At 40.6% G+C, this 16,433-nt stretch overlaps 1 protein-coding gene across 4 annotated transcripts in view; it reads right to left on the bottom strand.

The window, feature by feature from the left end:
• The window catches only part of PKP3 (plakophilin 3), a 154,461-nt gene that overhangs the window by 36,781 nt on the left and 101,247 nt on the right, over positions 1-16,433 (bottom strand). For all 4 annotated transcript variants that reach the window (XM_089655059.1, XM_089655060.1, XM_089655057.1 and 1 more), the window contains 2 exons: positions 13,755-13,843; positions 5,858-6,522 (listed from right to left, as the gene is read on the bottom strand). In XM_089655059.1, the coding sequence (XP_089511185.1) occupies positions 5,858-6,522; positions 13,755-13,843 (754 nt within the window). The remainder of the gene's footprint in view (positions 1-5,857; positions 6,523-13,754; positions 13,844-16,433) is intronic.

Raw genomic sequence — 16,433 nt, 5'->3', positions numbered from 1 at the left:
GCATGTTACTATAATGCACAGATCTGAAGGGAACCTAGGCATGCAATTCTGATACTGGACATAATTCACTGTACTGTGTGCTGTTCTTTGTAGAAGAATATTATAGCGCTATCACTTAAAAACCCAAGTTTAGTTAGATAAAAAAAAATAATCCACACAAGGGATGGTACTTTATTGCATGAAAATTGTCCCTTCCGGTTGTGGGCCGTTCTTGGTAAAAAAAAACAAAAAACAAACTTCCATCCTCTGCTACTCCTGTACCCCTGAAGCAGTAATCTTCCAGTGCTGTGGGGGTTAACAAGACCACTAGGCCTGTCCTAAGCACTTGCCAAGAGTGCCAACTATTCCCGCCCTTTCTGCCCCTCCTCCATTCATAGAAGCTGTACTACAGCTTACAGCAATGAAGAATGCTTTATGAATGAAGGAGGTGGACCTTTCATTCATCTACCCATCCTCCATTTATAAAGTGCTTTTCAATGCTGGAAGCTTTAGTGTAGCTTCCATGAATGGAGGAGGGTGGTAGAAAGAAGGGCATAGTTGGAATTCTTGACAAGTGACTATAAAGGGCTCGTTCACACTTGACTTTATTCTAACTCTTGCCAAATGCTCCTATAGTTAGACAGGCGTTTGGGGAGCATTTGAGGAGTGTTAAAAACACTTCCCAAATGCCCCAAGCATGGTTTTGAGGCGGTTGATAGGGGTTTGCCAAGCACTAAAACCGCATCACAAAACGCCTGTAATAACGTTAAATGGTATTAATGCTCCGCAACCGCCTCACAACCGCACCGCAAATGCCTGCCAGGCATTTGCAGAGCGGCACCATAGAGTTGAATGGGAGGCTTCAAATCCTCCTTACTGGACACGAGGAGTCAGTTTTGCCGCGACGCTAACGCTTTACTGTGAACAGTACTGTGTGCTGCCATGTGCAGAATTTTCATAGGCGTTAAAAACGCTTCCCAAACGCCTGTCTGATGCCTGCTGACAAAGATAGTGTGAGCTGAGCCTAACAGGTCCAGAGGTTCGTATTACCCACCCCAGCACAGGCAGACTACTGCAGGTGGGGTAGCAGAGGGCTGAAGATTTCAATGAAAAGAGCATCCACTACCACAAGGAACACTTCTCATTCATTCAATTTATGTACCATCCCTTTTGACGTTTAAAAAATAAAAGATATAATATGAAATAAAAATGTAATACTTTCTAAATGCTAAATCACCAGCTGATAAAACATAAAAGTTCTTTCATGCAATATGTTCTTAGGCTTTGCAATATTTAAAGGGTTAAAAAGGGCAATTTTACTGAAAGCGATATTTTAGCCGTAATATGCCATTTCATTTCCTGGCTTTGCATGAACACTGGATGTTTTTTTTTAGCTACTCCTAGGGGCATCTGGCATTTTTTTCTGCCTCTAAATGCCCCTGCATGTTAGCCTATGTGTCCATGCACACATGGGCTGTTACAGTAGTATAAAGTCAGAACAAAAAACACTGCCAGTACTTCCAGGAGCAGCGTTTTGGCAGGGAAAAAAAAAACACCTTTGTTGCCTGTTAAGGTCTACATGCACGTTAACACTAGGATCGTTTAACACTTCAGTGTTAATTCATTTTAATAGCCAGAATAAATTAGTTTTGCTGTCATCCTCCGGACTTTGTACATTTGTGAAGAGGTGCAGCATGGTGCGGGCAGTAAATACATAGTGGCAATATACTGTATACTGAAAGGTAACTTCACAACTTAAAAACAAGTAGGATCCTGTAAATAAAGATTAGTTCAATAAAAAGGGTCATAAACACAATTCCACACTTCCAAAAAGGTGGATAATTGGTAGCAGCAGCTCAGAAACACCTTAACAGGCACTGCTATTCCAGGTCATGTAACCAAATGCCTGGACGAGTTTGTGGAACTTAGCACATATTAGGTTCAGGGGCGGACTGACAACTCATGGGGCCCCCGGGCAATAGGGGATCATGGGGCCCCTTTGTCCTCGCCCACACCCAATAAAGCCTATGAAAAAGCCAATGAAAGGTACCAGGGGCATCTCATGGGGCCCCCTACTGACCCCAGGCCCTCGGGCAGTGCCCGAGCGCTTGAATGGTCAGTCCGCCCCTTATTAGGTTAGAACATAGGACGTATTTTCCATGTTTGTGAGCAAATGCAGCTGCCATAGACATTGCTGGAAGCAGGGTTTTATTCAGTGGGAAGGGGATCTATTTTTGCATGATGGTCTGTTGTTGCTGGGAAGGTCTATTGTTGCTGGAGATGGATCTATTGGTACTGGGAGGTCAGTTGTTGCCGGAAGGGATCTACTGTTGAGGGAGCAGTCTATTGTTGCTTGCTGATGGGAGATCTGTTGTTGCTGTTGGGGTCTATTGTTGCTGGGGTGGTATTTTGTTGTGAAAGTCCATTGTTGTTGGCTGCAGGGGAAATAATTCACTACTTTTCCCATTATTCTTGAACAAATTCCTTACAAAATGATACTTGGCTCTGTATTCTCTTTAGGGAGCCATACTGAGAGATGGCTAGGGGGTGGAACCAAGGAACGGTGCTCGGAGGTGGGTAGGGGAGCAGAAACAAGGGGTGGCTCAGAAGGGTGGAGTTCCTGCACCTATTCTCTGAGGAAAAAAAGCCCTGGCTGGAAGTAATCACTGAAAGCAAATCAATTTAAGAGAAGTGTACTCCGGGTAGCAGACTGGTACACCAAGGGTCATTTCCCTCCAGGCTCAAGCTGTATACAATAAAGGGCCAAAGGTTTGAAGACTACTGGCCATCATAGATGTGTGAGTTAGTTGGACATTACATTCCAAAACCATAAGCAGCGAGTTGTGTAACGCTACCACAACTACAATAAAAGCCTTTACTCTTCTGGGAGGAATTTCCTCAAACATTTAGTGTGTCTGTAAGAACTTTTGCCCATTCAGCCAAAAAGTCATGTCAGTAAGGTTGAGCTCAGGGCTTTGGGCAAGTCATTGGAGTTGTTCCACACCATGTTTTTACAGACCAGTTGCTGTGCACAGGGGCACAGTTGTGCTGAAACAGAAAAATTGTCTTCCCCCAAACTAATGCCACATAGCTAGAAGCACAGAATAGATTTAACAGTACCCCTTCAATGAAAACACTTGAACTCAATAATTCGGAGGGGTGTCCACATATGTATGGCCATATAAATTTAGGCAAGATGTCCAGATGTTCACAAACTTTTGACTGTATAGTGTATATATCTGTCTCTGACAATACTGTTACTGGTTTAAAGGTTTTAGCAGGTTTGACAGCAAAACAAAACACTGATGTCCTGGCAACATTTTGTTTCATTTACAAAGTCAGATTGTGCATTTTAAAAGTGTTACTAAACCCAATACCCTGCATTCACTATATCTGGTCTCTCAGTACACAGAACATGGAAATGCAATTATTTTAGTAAATATAAACTGCCAAATACTTTTTCTTATCAGCAGTTACAGCAGTCTTGTGACTATCAGTGTCCAGCCCAGCACATGTTAAAGCTTGTAGGAGGAGTTTTCTTTCTGTTCTAGGAGGATGCAGAACTCCTGACCTCTGTCTGGACAGTGCCAATTGGCCCTGTACCGATCACATGCACTCTCCCAAGAAAAAAAAAAAAACCTATCTAGCAATACATACCAAACTGAGCATGTGCAGAGTGACTCCACAAGCTATGTCTTATCAGAAGATAAGAGGGGGACACTGGAAGAATGAGAGGATCAGAGAAGTCAGGATCAAAACAGCCTTTTTAGACAATGCAGAGGATTAACCCCTTAGGTTCCACAGTGAGTAGAACAAGCATGTTTTACTGCATATACAGACTGATTTTACTGTTGTGGGTTTAGTAACACTAAGTAATCAAACTGATAAATGCATAAAAGGAAAAGAGACACAACTCACCATGCAGAATAACATACAATATTAATCACAAGATACATTTAGAAAGCACCACAGTTAAAGTATCTATGAACCCTCACCTTCTAAAACAACCCATTCAATTTAAAATAGAAATTAAAGAATAATGCATATAATTAAAAAAAACATAAATACCTTTTTATTTATTTTTAATAAAAAAAGTTATCAGCTGCATAGAGGGCTTAGAGAGCTGGGTGTGGAGACTGGTGGGGAAAACATGTCAGCAAGAGGCCAAGAACAGCAGCATGATTTTTCTAGTAAATTGCTTTGCAGGGGGACATTTCAGTACAAGTCTGATCATTGGGGGACAGGCAGGCTGTGCTCTCAGCACGGACAGAAAACTGGCCATGCTGGGAGGGATGTACTTCCATGTCTAAAATGGTCAGTTTGAAGCAGGAAAGCAAAGGGACTGTCAGGATCCCCAGGTATTTTACACAGAGAAAGCAATGCAAAGAGAACAGGATTCTTTTCAACATATAGTAAGTACATGGTGCAACGGACACATATCAGCAATAGGAAATGTCAGGGTAACAAACACTTTAAACTGGCTTTACAGTAGTTGATTTTTGATTAAACATTTGTATGAACATTCATAGGAAAATGTGTCCCAAAATTCTCATTTCAGGGTTGAGGACTTGAAGATTGTCATGTAGCACTTTAAAATTCTGTTTAGTTTTACCATTAGATTTTGGAATGGACGGACATTACCAATTGAAAAACACATACATGGCTAGAAATTTGTTAGAAAAAAAAAACCAAACATTCTGTTCCTTTGAATTTTCTCATCATTAAGTTTCAAAACAAACATTGATTTGACCCCACTAGTGATTAGAAACTTGAAGGAACCTTTTTTAAAGCCAAAAAATTTTATTGAAATTGTACTAGTGTATGCCCAGCATTACAAAGGCCAGGTTACTTATATTCTCTCCCTGTGAATATAAAAAAAAAAAAAAAAAAAAAAAAAAAAAAAAAAAAAAAAAAAAAAAAAAAAAAAAAATCGGTATCCAAAATAATTCACTGTATATAATAAAATAAAACAAACTGTGTAATGACACTTAAAAGGTCCCACTTTCACCCTTGAAAGTCCAAAAATTATTATATAAACCTTTCTAGTGTCCAAAGTCCAAAAAAAAAAAATCTGATTTAAATTCATCGTGTGACTCCAAAATTGCCGTGTACCTCCAAACAAAGGAAAACTGGATAGTGTATTATCTTCAATAAAACAAACAATAATTAAATCATATAATTAATAAATCCAAAAGAAGAAAAACTTTTTTGTGCAAATAAAACACACACAAAAACGTGAAAACACTTGTGATAGTGAAGCACTCTGTGTAAACTTCTATATACACATTCCTCCGTGAACACATCTAAGTGGCTGAATCACATACCCTTACCCTAATTAGATAATAAACCAGCCTTCAAAGATAGAAATCTAGAAAATAGTAATCCAGTGGAACCTCACTCCAATATCCACAGGAATACCTTCATATCCCAAATTATTCATTCATATACTCCTGCCTTCATTTTCTCCATGTTACTCATAGATAGAAGAAATAACAGCCATATAGTGTAGTATGTTCAATTATAAAAGATCCAGACTTTAATAAATGTGCTTTCATTTAGAAATCATAAAAAATGCATGTATTCCCATAAAACTCCACCTCAAGCAGCTTCCTGGAACGCCAAATGTGGTAATCCTCTTTTTTTGGACTTTGATTTTTGTGTATTTTTGGCTTATATAAAGGTTTATATAAGAATATATTCTCTCCCTGCCACTATTTAGTAACTCAACTTTGCAGTGCGCCAATATGCAAAGCTCCGGTACATGCTTTTCACACTGTAAGGTGGCCTACTGCCTGACATAGTGAAGCTCACATGTTATCTGTTGACAAGTAGACCATGGAGAAAAATAAATTGCAGAATTACTTTAGTAGAAACTTACCCACTAGTGAATGAATGCTGACTCATCAGACTTTTGTTTCCATCAAAAACATCCATGCCTCTTATGTCTTGAACTTGCTGTGTAGACTCTGCCAGGCTTCGCACAGATGGGGCTCGAGAGGTTTGGTCAATCATAGCTGTAGAATACCCAGAGCCTGCTCCAGCTGACTGTTGTATCTGTTGAGTTGCAACTGAATTCAAGGTGCCATACGATCCAGAGGCGGCACGGTTGCGGTTGTTGCTTTGGAAACGTTGTAAGGTGCGCATGGCAGGTGCACGGATTGTTCGCGTCTGTGCTACCTCTGCTCGTTCAACCCATGAGCCGCCACCACCATCCTGACCAAAGGTTCCTGAGAGGGATCTCTGCATTGTGGGTGCTGCGCTAACAGAAGACATCTGACGAGTATAGTAAGCTGACTGAGAAGCTGCCCCTTGGTCATATCTGTCATCACCATCTCCAATACGCAGTGATCTCAGAGACATTGTATCATAATCTCTTCGACCTGAATAGACCTTTTCATGGTAGGAGGATGGACGGGAGGTGGGGTATCGTGGTTGTGGAGGAGGTACACTGATTCTCTGTGAGGCCCCAACATCCACAGCAGAGCGGGAAGAGTAGCCTGAGCGCATGCCCCCAAGGGTACCATATCCAACTGAGCGACTGGACTGTAAAGGAGAAAAAAAAAAAAACACAACATCATCATTGCCTTATAATTACATTTTCTCTTTCACGCCCCCAACACAAAAATGGCAGCTTCCACCGACACACTGCACATAACGTCACCACCATAGCTATCCCTGATGAAGTCACGTGACCTGTGACGCTATGCGTTGGATGGAAAGTTATGTCCAGTGTGCCGCTGGAAGCCGCCATTTTACCTCTCTTTGTTTACATGCTGTATCTGGGCTGTGTGAGCCCGCAATCCTTGTGAGTGTGATTTTAATTTTCTATTTTACTTCATTAAAAAAAGTGTGCCCTGTGGCTACTTATGTTACATTATTCTATTTTTATTTGATTATTTTGTGTTTATTTAGGGTTTTCTATACAGCTGTAATTTGGTGCTCATGCACTATATTTTAATATACTGTATACTGCTCAGAAAAATTTAAGGAACACTTTGAAAACACATCAGTTTCTCAATGGGGAAAAACATAATGCTGGATATCTATACTGATATAGACTGTAATGTGTTAGGAATGCAAGCATGCCCCATCGTATGATGGAAATGAAAATTGTCAACTTACAGGGGACTGAATTCAAAGACACCCCAAAAATCAAAGTGAAAAATTATGCAGCAGGCTAGTCTGTTTTTGCTGAAATTTCATTGTAGCAACTCAAAATGCTACTCAGTAGCTTGTATGGCCCCCACATGCTTGTATGCATTCCTGATAACATCAGGACATGCTTCTAATGAGACGACAGATAGTGTCCTGGGGCATTTCCTCCCAGATCTGGACCAGGGCATCATTGAGCTCCTGGACAGTCTGAGGTGCAACCTGGCAGTGTTGGGTGGGCTGAAACATGATATCCCAGAAGTTTTCTATTAGATTTAGGTCAGGCGAGCGTGGGGGCCATTAAATGGTATCAATTCCTTCATCCTCCAGGAACTGCCTGTATACTCTCGCCACATGAGGTCGGGCATTGCTGTGCACCGGGAGGAACCCAGGACCCACTGCACCAGCGGGTCTGACAATGGGTCTGAGGATTTCATCCCAATACCTAATGGCAGTCAGGGTGTCATTGTCTAGCTTGTAGAGGTCCATGGATATGCCTACCCAGACCATCACTGACCCACCACCAAAACAGTCATGCTGAATGATGTTACAATCAGCATAATCTTCTCCATGGCTTCTCCAGACCCTTTCAAGTCTGTCACATGCGCTCAGGGTAAACCTACTGTCATCTGTAAAAAGCACAGGGCGTCAGTGGCGGACCTGCCAATTCTGGTGTTCAATGGCAAATGCCAATCGAGCTCTATGGTGCCGGGCACAGGGCCCAGAAGAGGACATCGGGCCTTCATGCCATCCTTATGAAGTCTGTTTCTCATTGTCTGGTTACAGACATTCACACCAGTGGCCTGCTGGAGGTCATTTTGTAGGGCTCTGGCAGTGCTCATCCTGTTCCTCCTTGTACAAATAAGCAGATACTGGTCCTGCTGATGGGTTAAGAACCTTCTATGGCCCTGTCCAGCTCTCCTAGAGTAACTGCCTGTCTCCTGGAATCTCCTCCATGCTCTTCAGACTGTGCTGGGAGACACAGCAAACCTTCTGGCAATGGCACATATTGATGTGCCATTCTGGAGCAGCTGGACTGCCTGCGCATCCTCTGTAGGGTCCACGTATCGCCTCATGCTACCCATAATGACACTGACTAACAAAACTAGTGAAAAACAGTCAAAAAAGAGGGAGTAGGGAAAAAAAAAAATGTCAGTGGCCTGCACCTGTAAAACCATTCCTGTTTTGGGGGTTGCCTCATTGTTGACCATCTAGTGCACCTGTTGTTAATCAGTTTCAGCTGCTTTGGTGTTAATGAAATTAAGAGCCCCCTCTGCTACTTAACTGACCAAATCAATATCCCAAGAGTTTCAATAACTTGATGCTATACTCTGATTAAAAAGTGTTCTTTTAATTTTTTTGAGCAGTGTATATTTTTGAGTTTAAAAGAGGATCGATTGACACACGGGTTTGATGGTATATCCATTTTTGCTTCACTTTATTGGTTTTTGATATATTATTTATTTTCTTTTATTGGCCTTTGTTATTTATGCACTTATTAGCAGCTACACACAATTTTTTCTTTGTCATTTTTATGTGGAAACACATTTTGGTTTAGGCAGCAGCTTTTCTCAGTAAAAGGTATTTTGGCAGCGCATGAGTCTCTCCTTGCTTCTCAGTATCTGCTGGATCAGTTTATCTTGTGCCAAATGTTACCCTCTCAAAAGGAACAAGAACAGCTATACATACTGTATAGGAACACTGATAAAGTGAAATATACATTTTTTTAGCACCTTAGTTATTTAATATTTCACAAAAGAAATTATACTGGCTTTAAATATCCTTTGATAAATATGGCAATGCTACATCACTGATCTCTACATATCACAATACAATAGTGCTAAAGTAAAAGTCTAGTGGACAATTACTATAGTATAATCTGTAGTCAAAAGAGCACCAAACCAATGTCCATGAAAACTCCTGTAATTAAAAGAACACCATGAAAATGTCTATTAAAACCCCCAGCAATCTTTTGTGGTTATTCTGTTCTTTACATCCACAGTTAGAACCCAAAACACAATTGGGGGAAACCATTAAAGCTTAAGGAAACTATCAGAAAAGTGCCATTTTTTTTTAAAGAACTATATGCGCCTAATTCTGTTACGACTACTTTAAGAACCTGTAGCTACTTCAGTGACAACTTCTTAAAGAATTACTGCCATTTCTCAGATTATGAAACTGGTGGTGATCAAGAGGAGCTCTGAGCTGGAATACAGAGGTACGCCAGTACACAGAGTAGGGCATGTCCGAGCTATAAAGCGGCCATGAAATTGACAGCTTCCCGCACAGTACGATATTGTGGCTCCATTTAGCTGTCTGCTGAGAGATTCCCTGGCTGAAAACTTAATTTAAGCAAAGATCCGAAAATACAGATGACGTCAATATCTAAATATGTCAATGCCTATACAGTATATGGGAAATGACTTGTCAATGGGTGGGCAGAACCTGATGGGGAACAGAGTGACCAGTTCCTCATCGGAATAGGGCAGTGGGCAAATTTTAAAAGCCGCTATGGATTTGTGCACTGCTGTTCCCCATCAAACTCCCCCAACCCCAGTACAAAACATGTTTGGCCACACACTTGTCAGTGTGATGGACGCAGTGGCCAGAGAGGGAGAGTGGAAGCATACTGGGAAAGAAATGTCCACTATGGATGCTTCAACTTCAGTGCAGGCACAGAGTGAGTCATGTACCTAACATTCATGTAGCTGTCGGGCACTGACAGTTTCAGTTCTGCACCTTGACAGAATTCTAATGGGTGTCTATGACCTCCTTTATGAGTTCCCAGACTGTGTTCCCTTATGCATGATCACTCACTTGGTTTCTATGCTGTTAGGGAAAGGATAAACTGCTTAAATTTAAATCCCTCCGTGTATTCCTCTCACCAAGACAAAAATAGTGATGTCATCAGAAGGAACACTTTCCCAAAATAAAAAAAGATAAAATTACTTCTTCATAGTATAACCCATTTTACTCAAATATAAAAAAAAAAAACAACATTCAACTCACATTTTATGGAGTGCTTCACAGCACTAACAAATGTTATTATATAATATGGCAGTGTTAAACATTTGCCCATCAGCTCACGAAGGCCGATTCTCCTACACTCCAATGGTCACGTGATGCACGCAACGACTCCGGCTGATGTGTTTCATCACCCAGACTTATGTATGCGCTCACTCTTCATTTATGCGGTATAAGATCCAGAATCTCAGGGAAGGTGTTAAATGACTGGATTATTCTGCTTTAGCATTCACAGTCTGAGCTTGAGTTTTTCATTCATTCTCAATTGCATCCTAACACACCTGCATTGCAAAGTACGAACAGTGCAATGTGGTACATTGTATTACACAAAATGACATGTCTAATTTTTTTTTTGCAGATTAGTGCTTTTCCAGTCTATTCAAATAAATAGGCTGTCTCAACTCAAAGCATATTAATGCCTTATGTACACATGAACTCCCCTAGATGTTTAGCTCATCTGGCAGCAGAAAAATGCTAAACACAGTACCTTGTTTACCCATGTTTATTCATTTGATTGGCCACAGTATTTTCCTTTGACATGAAGGACCGCCCAAGTGCTAAATGCAGCTAGTGTTTAAAGGGATACTAAAGGGTTAACTTTTTTTTCTAAAAAAACCAAACATGCTATACCTACCTGCTGTGTGCAGTGGGTTTGCACAAAGCAGCCTGGATCCTCCTCTTCTCTGGTCCCCCGCAGGCTTTCCTAGCCCCTCCCTCCTTTCTGGTACCCCCACAGCAAGCAGCTTGCTATGGGGGTACCCGCTGCTCCGTGTGTCCATTCATCCATTCACACACGGAGCCATGGCTTGACCCCCACCCCCTCTTTTCTCATTGGCTCACTGGCTGTGATTGACAGCAGCTGGAGCCAATGAGGGACTCCCGGGATAGCCGAGACTCCAGTGCAAATCACTGGATCGAGAGGGGGCTTAAGTATGGGGGGGGGGGGTGCTGCTGCACAAAGAAAGTTTTCTACCTTCATGCATAGTATTTATGAAGGTAAAAACCTTGAGCATTTACAACCACTTTAAACCCGATTTTGCCAGAAAAAAAAAAACAAAAAAAAAACTGCAGGGCATTACATATGGTTTTGTTTTTCTAATTTTTATAGTGTATATAGATATTTTATGTTTTTCGGAGAAACACCTACAGCTCTTGGTAACCACAGTCTGAGCTGGAGTCCATCATTCATTATCAATTGCACCCCCAATGCACCCCACTGCAGAGCACAACAACTCATGCGTATAAAATAATAATAAAATAAGTGAGCGCTATAATAATCACAAGCAGCCAAAGCACCAAAAAGGCAAACCAAAAAACCTCCTAAATAATCAAGGACAAAAAGGTGCGGCGCTGAAGTATCAAATAACAAAGTTCAGTTATATATGCACACATAAATTGCACTAATCCCAATGTGGATAAAAAGTGACAAAAGTGCAAATTGCAAAGCTAAACAAGTGATGATGGTGAGCACTAACAAAGTGCTAGGTGTTAATACACATACACAGTCCTCAAAACAGTTCATGAAAAAGTGCTTAAAAAAGGTGATGATCCATCTGAGGGGATCTGATCTCAGGTAGGTGCTCTTTACAACATCCTGGTGACGTGCCGTGAAATTATTAGGAATAGGCACTCACCAGATGCGCAGCCTTTGTGTGTGTGTATATATATATATATATATATATATATATATATATATATACACATATATACATATACATATACACATACATATACACACACACACACACATACACACATATATACACGCCTACATACATACATACACACACACTATTTTATATATATATTATACATACACACACATATATACATATATATATATACACATATATACATATATATATACACACACACACACACACACACACACACACACATATATACAATGGGGCAAAAAAGTATTTAATCAGCCACCAATTGTGCAAGTTCTCCCACTTAAAAAGATGAGAGACCTGTAATTGGCATCATAGGTAGATCTCAACTATGAGAGACAAAATGAGAAAAAAAATCCAGACAGACAATCACATTGGCTGATTTGGAAAGAATTTATTTGCAAATTATGGTGGAAAATAAGTATTTGGTCACCTACAAACATTTAAGAGGCTCCTCTGTCCTGCACTCATTACCTGTATCAATGGCACCTGTTTGAACTTGTTATCAGTATAAAAGACCTATGATGCCAATTACAGGCCTCTCTCATCTTTTTAAGTGGGAGAACTTGCACAATTGGTGAGTGAATAAATACTTTTTTGCCCCACTGTACATACACACATATCTCAAAGTTGTCTGCCGGAGATCTCCTTAAAAAGGACAGGATCAGCCTGGTCTGGTCACACACCGATATGTATCCCCTTCCCCTGGGCATTTTGCAGCACCTTAGGCCTTACTCCAGAATGGGCTCTGTACAGGTATCCGCTCACATGGCGCTGCAAGTCGTACTCTCACTTTTTCTCTTCATTACCCAGAATTTTCCAAGTTTCACTGGTTTTCAATAAACTTGTGTGCTCCCTCTGTAGTCAGTTCAGTGTCCTCTTCCTTGTGCTGCTCATGTGGGTAGTATATCAGAGCTAGCTTTTGGTGCTTTTGTTTCAGCTCTGCTTGGCTATCAGATGGATGTGCTCCCAGAATACAGTACCAGTCCTTCTGTGTCGCTGAATTCCAAGCCATGAGCAAATCTTCACCTTACATCTTGGAAAGCCATCCAGCTACCCACCATCAGCTCACACCGCCCAGCACAGCGCCTCCATCCGCAACTCGTGCGCCGCTCACCAGGAAACTACACCTCCCATCATGCTCTCAAACCGCTGCGCATCTGGTGAGTGCGTATACCTAACAATTTCACGGCACGTCACCAGGAGGTTGTAAAAAGCACCTACCTGAGATCTCCTCAGATGGATCATCACCTTTAAGCACTTTTTCGTGAACTGTTTTTAGGACTGTGTATGTGTATTAACACCTAGCACTTTGTTAGTGCTCACCATCATCACTTGTTTAGCTTTGCAATTTTGTCACTTTTTATCCACATTGGGATTAGTGCAATTTATGTGTGCATTTATAACTGAACTTTGTTATTTGATACTTCAGCACCGCACCTTTTTGTCCTTGACAACAACTCATGGCGCATTGTGGTACACTGTATTGCAAAAAATTATGCATGTCCAATTTTTAGTGCAGGTTATTGTTTTTCCAGCCTATTCAAATAAATAAGCTGAATTAACGCAACTTGCATTAATGTATGTATGTATGTATGTATGTATGTATGTATGCATGCATGCATTAACACAATGCACCAGGTCTCAACAGCATAAATGGGCCCTTAGGGTTTGCTTTGTGACCACAGTTGATTGTCTTGTAACAATTTGTAGACATTCATTTTACGATAAACCTATTTTTTCTAGATAGAATAGCCTTGACTCAAAAACAGGCCAATTTCATGTAAAGTGGAAACGCTAGATCTAACATAACCAGAACTAAGGATAGAATTTGCAGTAGAACATATTACAAGATGCTCATACATTGTATGAACAGTTGTAAATTATGTCACCCCACCCTACAAACCTCAGTCAACAGGTACTCACAGATATCCTTTGATCGGAGTTGAGGACCTGGGAGCGGGAGCTGTAGGAAGCTGGCACAGCACTGTACTGGGTTCGAGTAGTGTAGTTCTCTGTGTGAGAAAAAGAGAGAGTGTTATTCATCAAAATAAAAAGGCCTATGATCTCCACAAGAGCTCTGCAAGCGTGAATATCATAAAAGCTGAAGCAGTAAGCAAGACTAATCAAAAGTCTCAGGTCATTTAACAGCAGAAATCTAATAGATTTTCTTTCCCCTTTATTTCAACTAGTTAACACAGCATGAAAAGCATCTTTTGAGCCATGAAAGCTCCCACGAGTGTACTGTTCAAATGTTGTTCGACATTTCAATCTAACTAGCCTTGCCAACAAACTCACTGCTCCGCGTTCATCTGCACCAATGTTAGAAGTATTTCAGCAATTATTTTAGTCCCCTTTTTTAAAGGGAATCTGTCAATGACCCATTAAGGGCAAAGTGACAAGTTTTCTTGATGGCCCCACCCCTCTTCCAACAGATATTTATCCTTCTTATGCTCCCTGCAGTCCTGTTCGCCTGCAGTAGTCCCGACTAGAATCCCTAAAAATTGAAGCTTACTCTGGGTTATTGGCCATTCTACTCTTTCACTTAACAGTGTTTAGTGCTAGAGATTGCCTATTTAGGCCTGAACAAGGAGTCCTGGGAGGATGGTCATATGCTTTCAAAGGGCTCCTACAGGTGAACTAAATGGGTGAGTGCAGGGAAAGAAGAAAGGTGTTCCAGAAAAGGAAACCGGTACTCATAAGTCCTCATGCACACTGGATGACGTTTTTTTCTACAGCCAATAAACTCCCCAGCATGTTATCCAAAGTTCCATGCACAGACTGTAATCAGCATTTTTTGGCAGGGGCGTGTTTTGGCTGGGAAAAAAAAACCAAAAAAAAAAAAACACAACGGGTTTCTAGGGGGATTTATTTTAGCTGTAAAAACCTTCTACCACTGAAAAACCGACGTTTTTGGACTTTTCTTTTCCTAAAAGAAAAAAAAGTCCAAAAACGTCAGTTTTTTGGCGTTAGAGCGTTTTTACAGCTAAAAACTCCCCTAGAAACACACTAGTTCTGCTTTTTTTTTTTTTTTTTTTTTTGGAAAAACATTTTTTTCTTGGTAAAACAAAACAAAAAAAACAAAAAGAAAAAACACAAATGCGAAAAAACACGAAACAAAAAACCCGCAGCTAAACGCTAATGCAAAAACGCTAAAAAAACTCACTTTTTTAACGTGATTTTACACAGCCAATATTACCAGCATTATTAAACCGCTGGAGCTTAAGGGTAAAACCTCGCACACATACAGTCGGCAGAGTTTAATCCTGGATTGTAAATCTTAGCCTAGAGACCATCAGATTCCCAAGGCATTTACAAAGAATAAGACAAGAAATAAGCAGCTTTGTTGAGCAGCTTAAAGCACCTTTTATTTCAAGTTTAGTCTGTACAATGATTTATGTGGAAATGCTGGCTGTAGCTTGAAACAAACCCCAATCACTAGGTTATTTTAGAATGAAAAAAGCAATCAGCTGGGAACGTTTACCACTACTGACGGATTCCATTGTCAAGAAGGGACAGCTAAGTTCTGTTCAGTTTGGGGGATACATCTGTACAAATATGTGGTTGGGGAAAAAGCCATGTTCTGTAGGTATGTACTTTTACACATTGGCCAGACATCCTTTGAGTCCCAGGTTTCTTCCATTCGCTTGGGTGAAGGTGCCCACAGACTTTAGATGAGGTCTGGCTTTGCATGTATGAGCTAGCCATAGTGCAATCATTCTACAAACATAATGATCATATTAGGCAAATGTTCGCTTCCATGAAGACGGGGCTGTTTGGCCATGGCCAGTGCCAGCTTATCTTGTGGAGCATAACAACATCATTTAGTCTGGGAACTACAAAACATTGGATTGATACTTCCCACACATGGTATGGAAGTAGATATAGACTTAAGATTTTTGCATCTGATTGTAGCAGGCCAAATAAGGCGAACAGTCTATTAGGTTTGTAGGTACATTACGACAAGGTGTTGCTATAGGGGACATAAGTACATTATGACTCGTCAACTTCACGGATGAAAGCAGTTGGAACTCAGTCCACATTTTACAGCTGATTTGTAGGCAAATAACTCCAGACTGCTGTGTCCTTGACCTAAATGAAATGAAGTGAACGTAATCTAAAGAATGCCTCTACTTTAAAAAGAGCAAATACAGGATTCATATCAGAAATAAATGAAGACAAAATGTTTACAAAATGGTTTCATCCTTCTACAGTAAGTTAAAAGAACCAAAAATATGGTCAGCAGAATACAGCTGTGCACCTATATCTGATACCACACCATACCAAAAGTAAAGCGTATGTATTGCCAAAATGTATGTTGTTTTGTTAGCAAGTGAGTAAGGAGAATTAGACAACTGACATCAGAACAGGTGTCATAATTAGAAGATTTACAGTACCTATGGTTCTGGAGAAAACTAATATTTTGGATCCCCCCACTTACTACTTTAGTGGGTATGGCCAGTAGGACCAGTAGAGAAGGTATATCTCCCAAATGAGGACAAAAACAGCAATAAAACCTAATAGGGTGCCAACCCTTCTATAACTATCCAAAACAGATATGACAAAAAGGTTTTGGCTTTACATGAATTTTAAAGGAAACCTATG

Source organism: Staurois parvus, unplaced genomic scaffold, assembly GCF_062004578.1.
Source record: "Staurois parvus isolate SC_StPar_1 unplaced genomic scaffold, SC_StPar_1.0 ptg000818l, whole genome shotgun sequence".
NCBI lineage: Eukaryota > Metazoa > Chordata > Amphibia > Anura > Ranidae > Staurois > Staurois parvus.
This window is presented reverse-complemented; position numbering and strand designations above follow the sequence as displayed.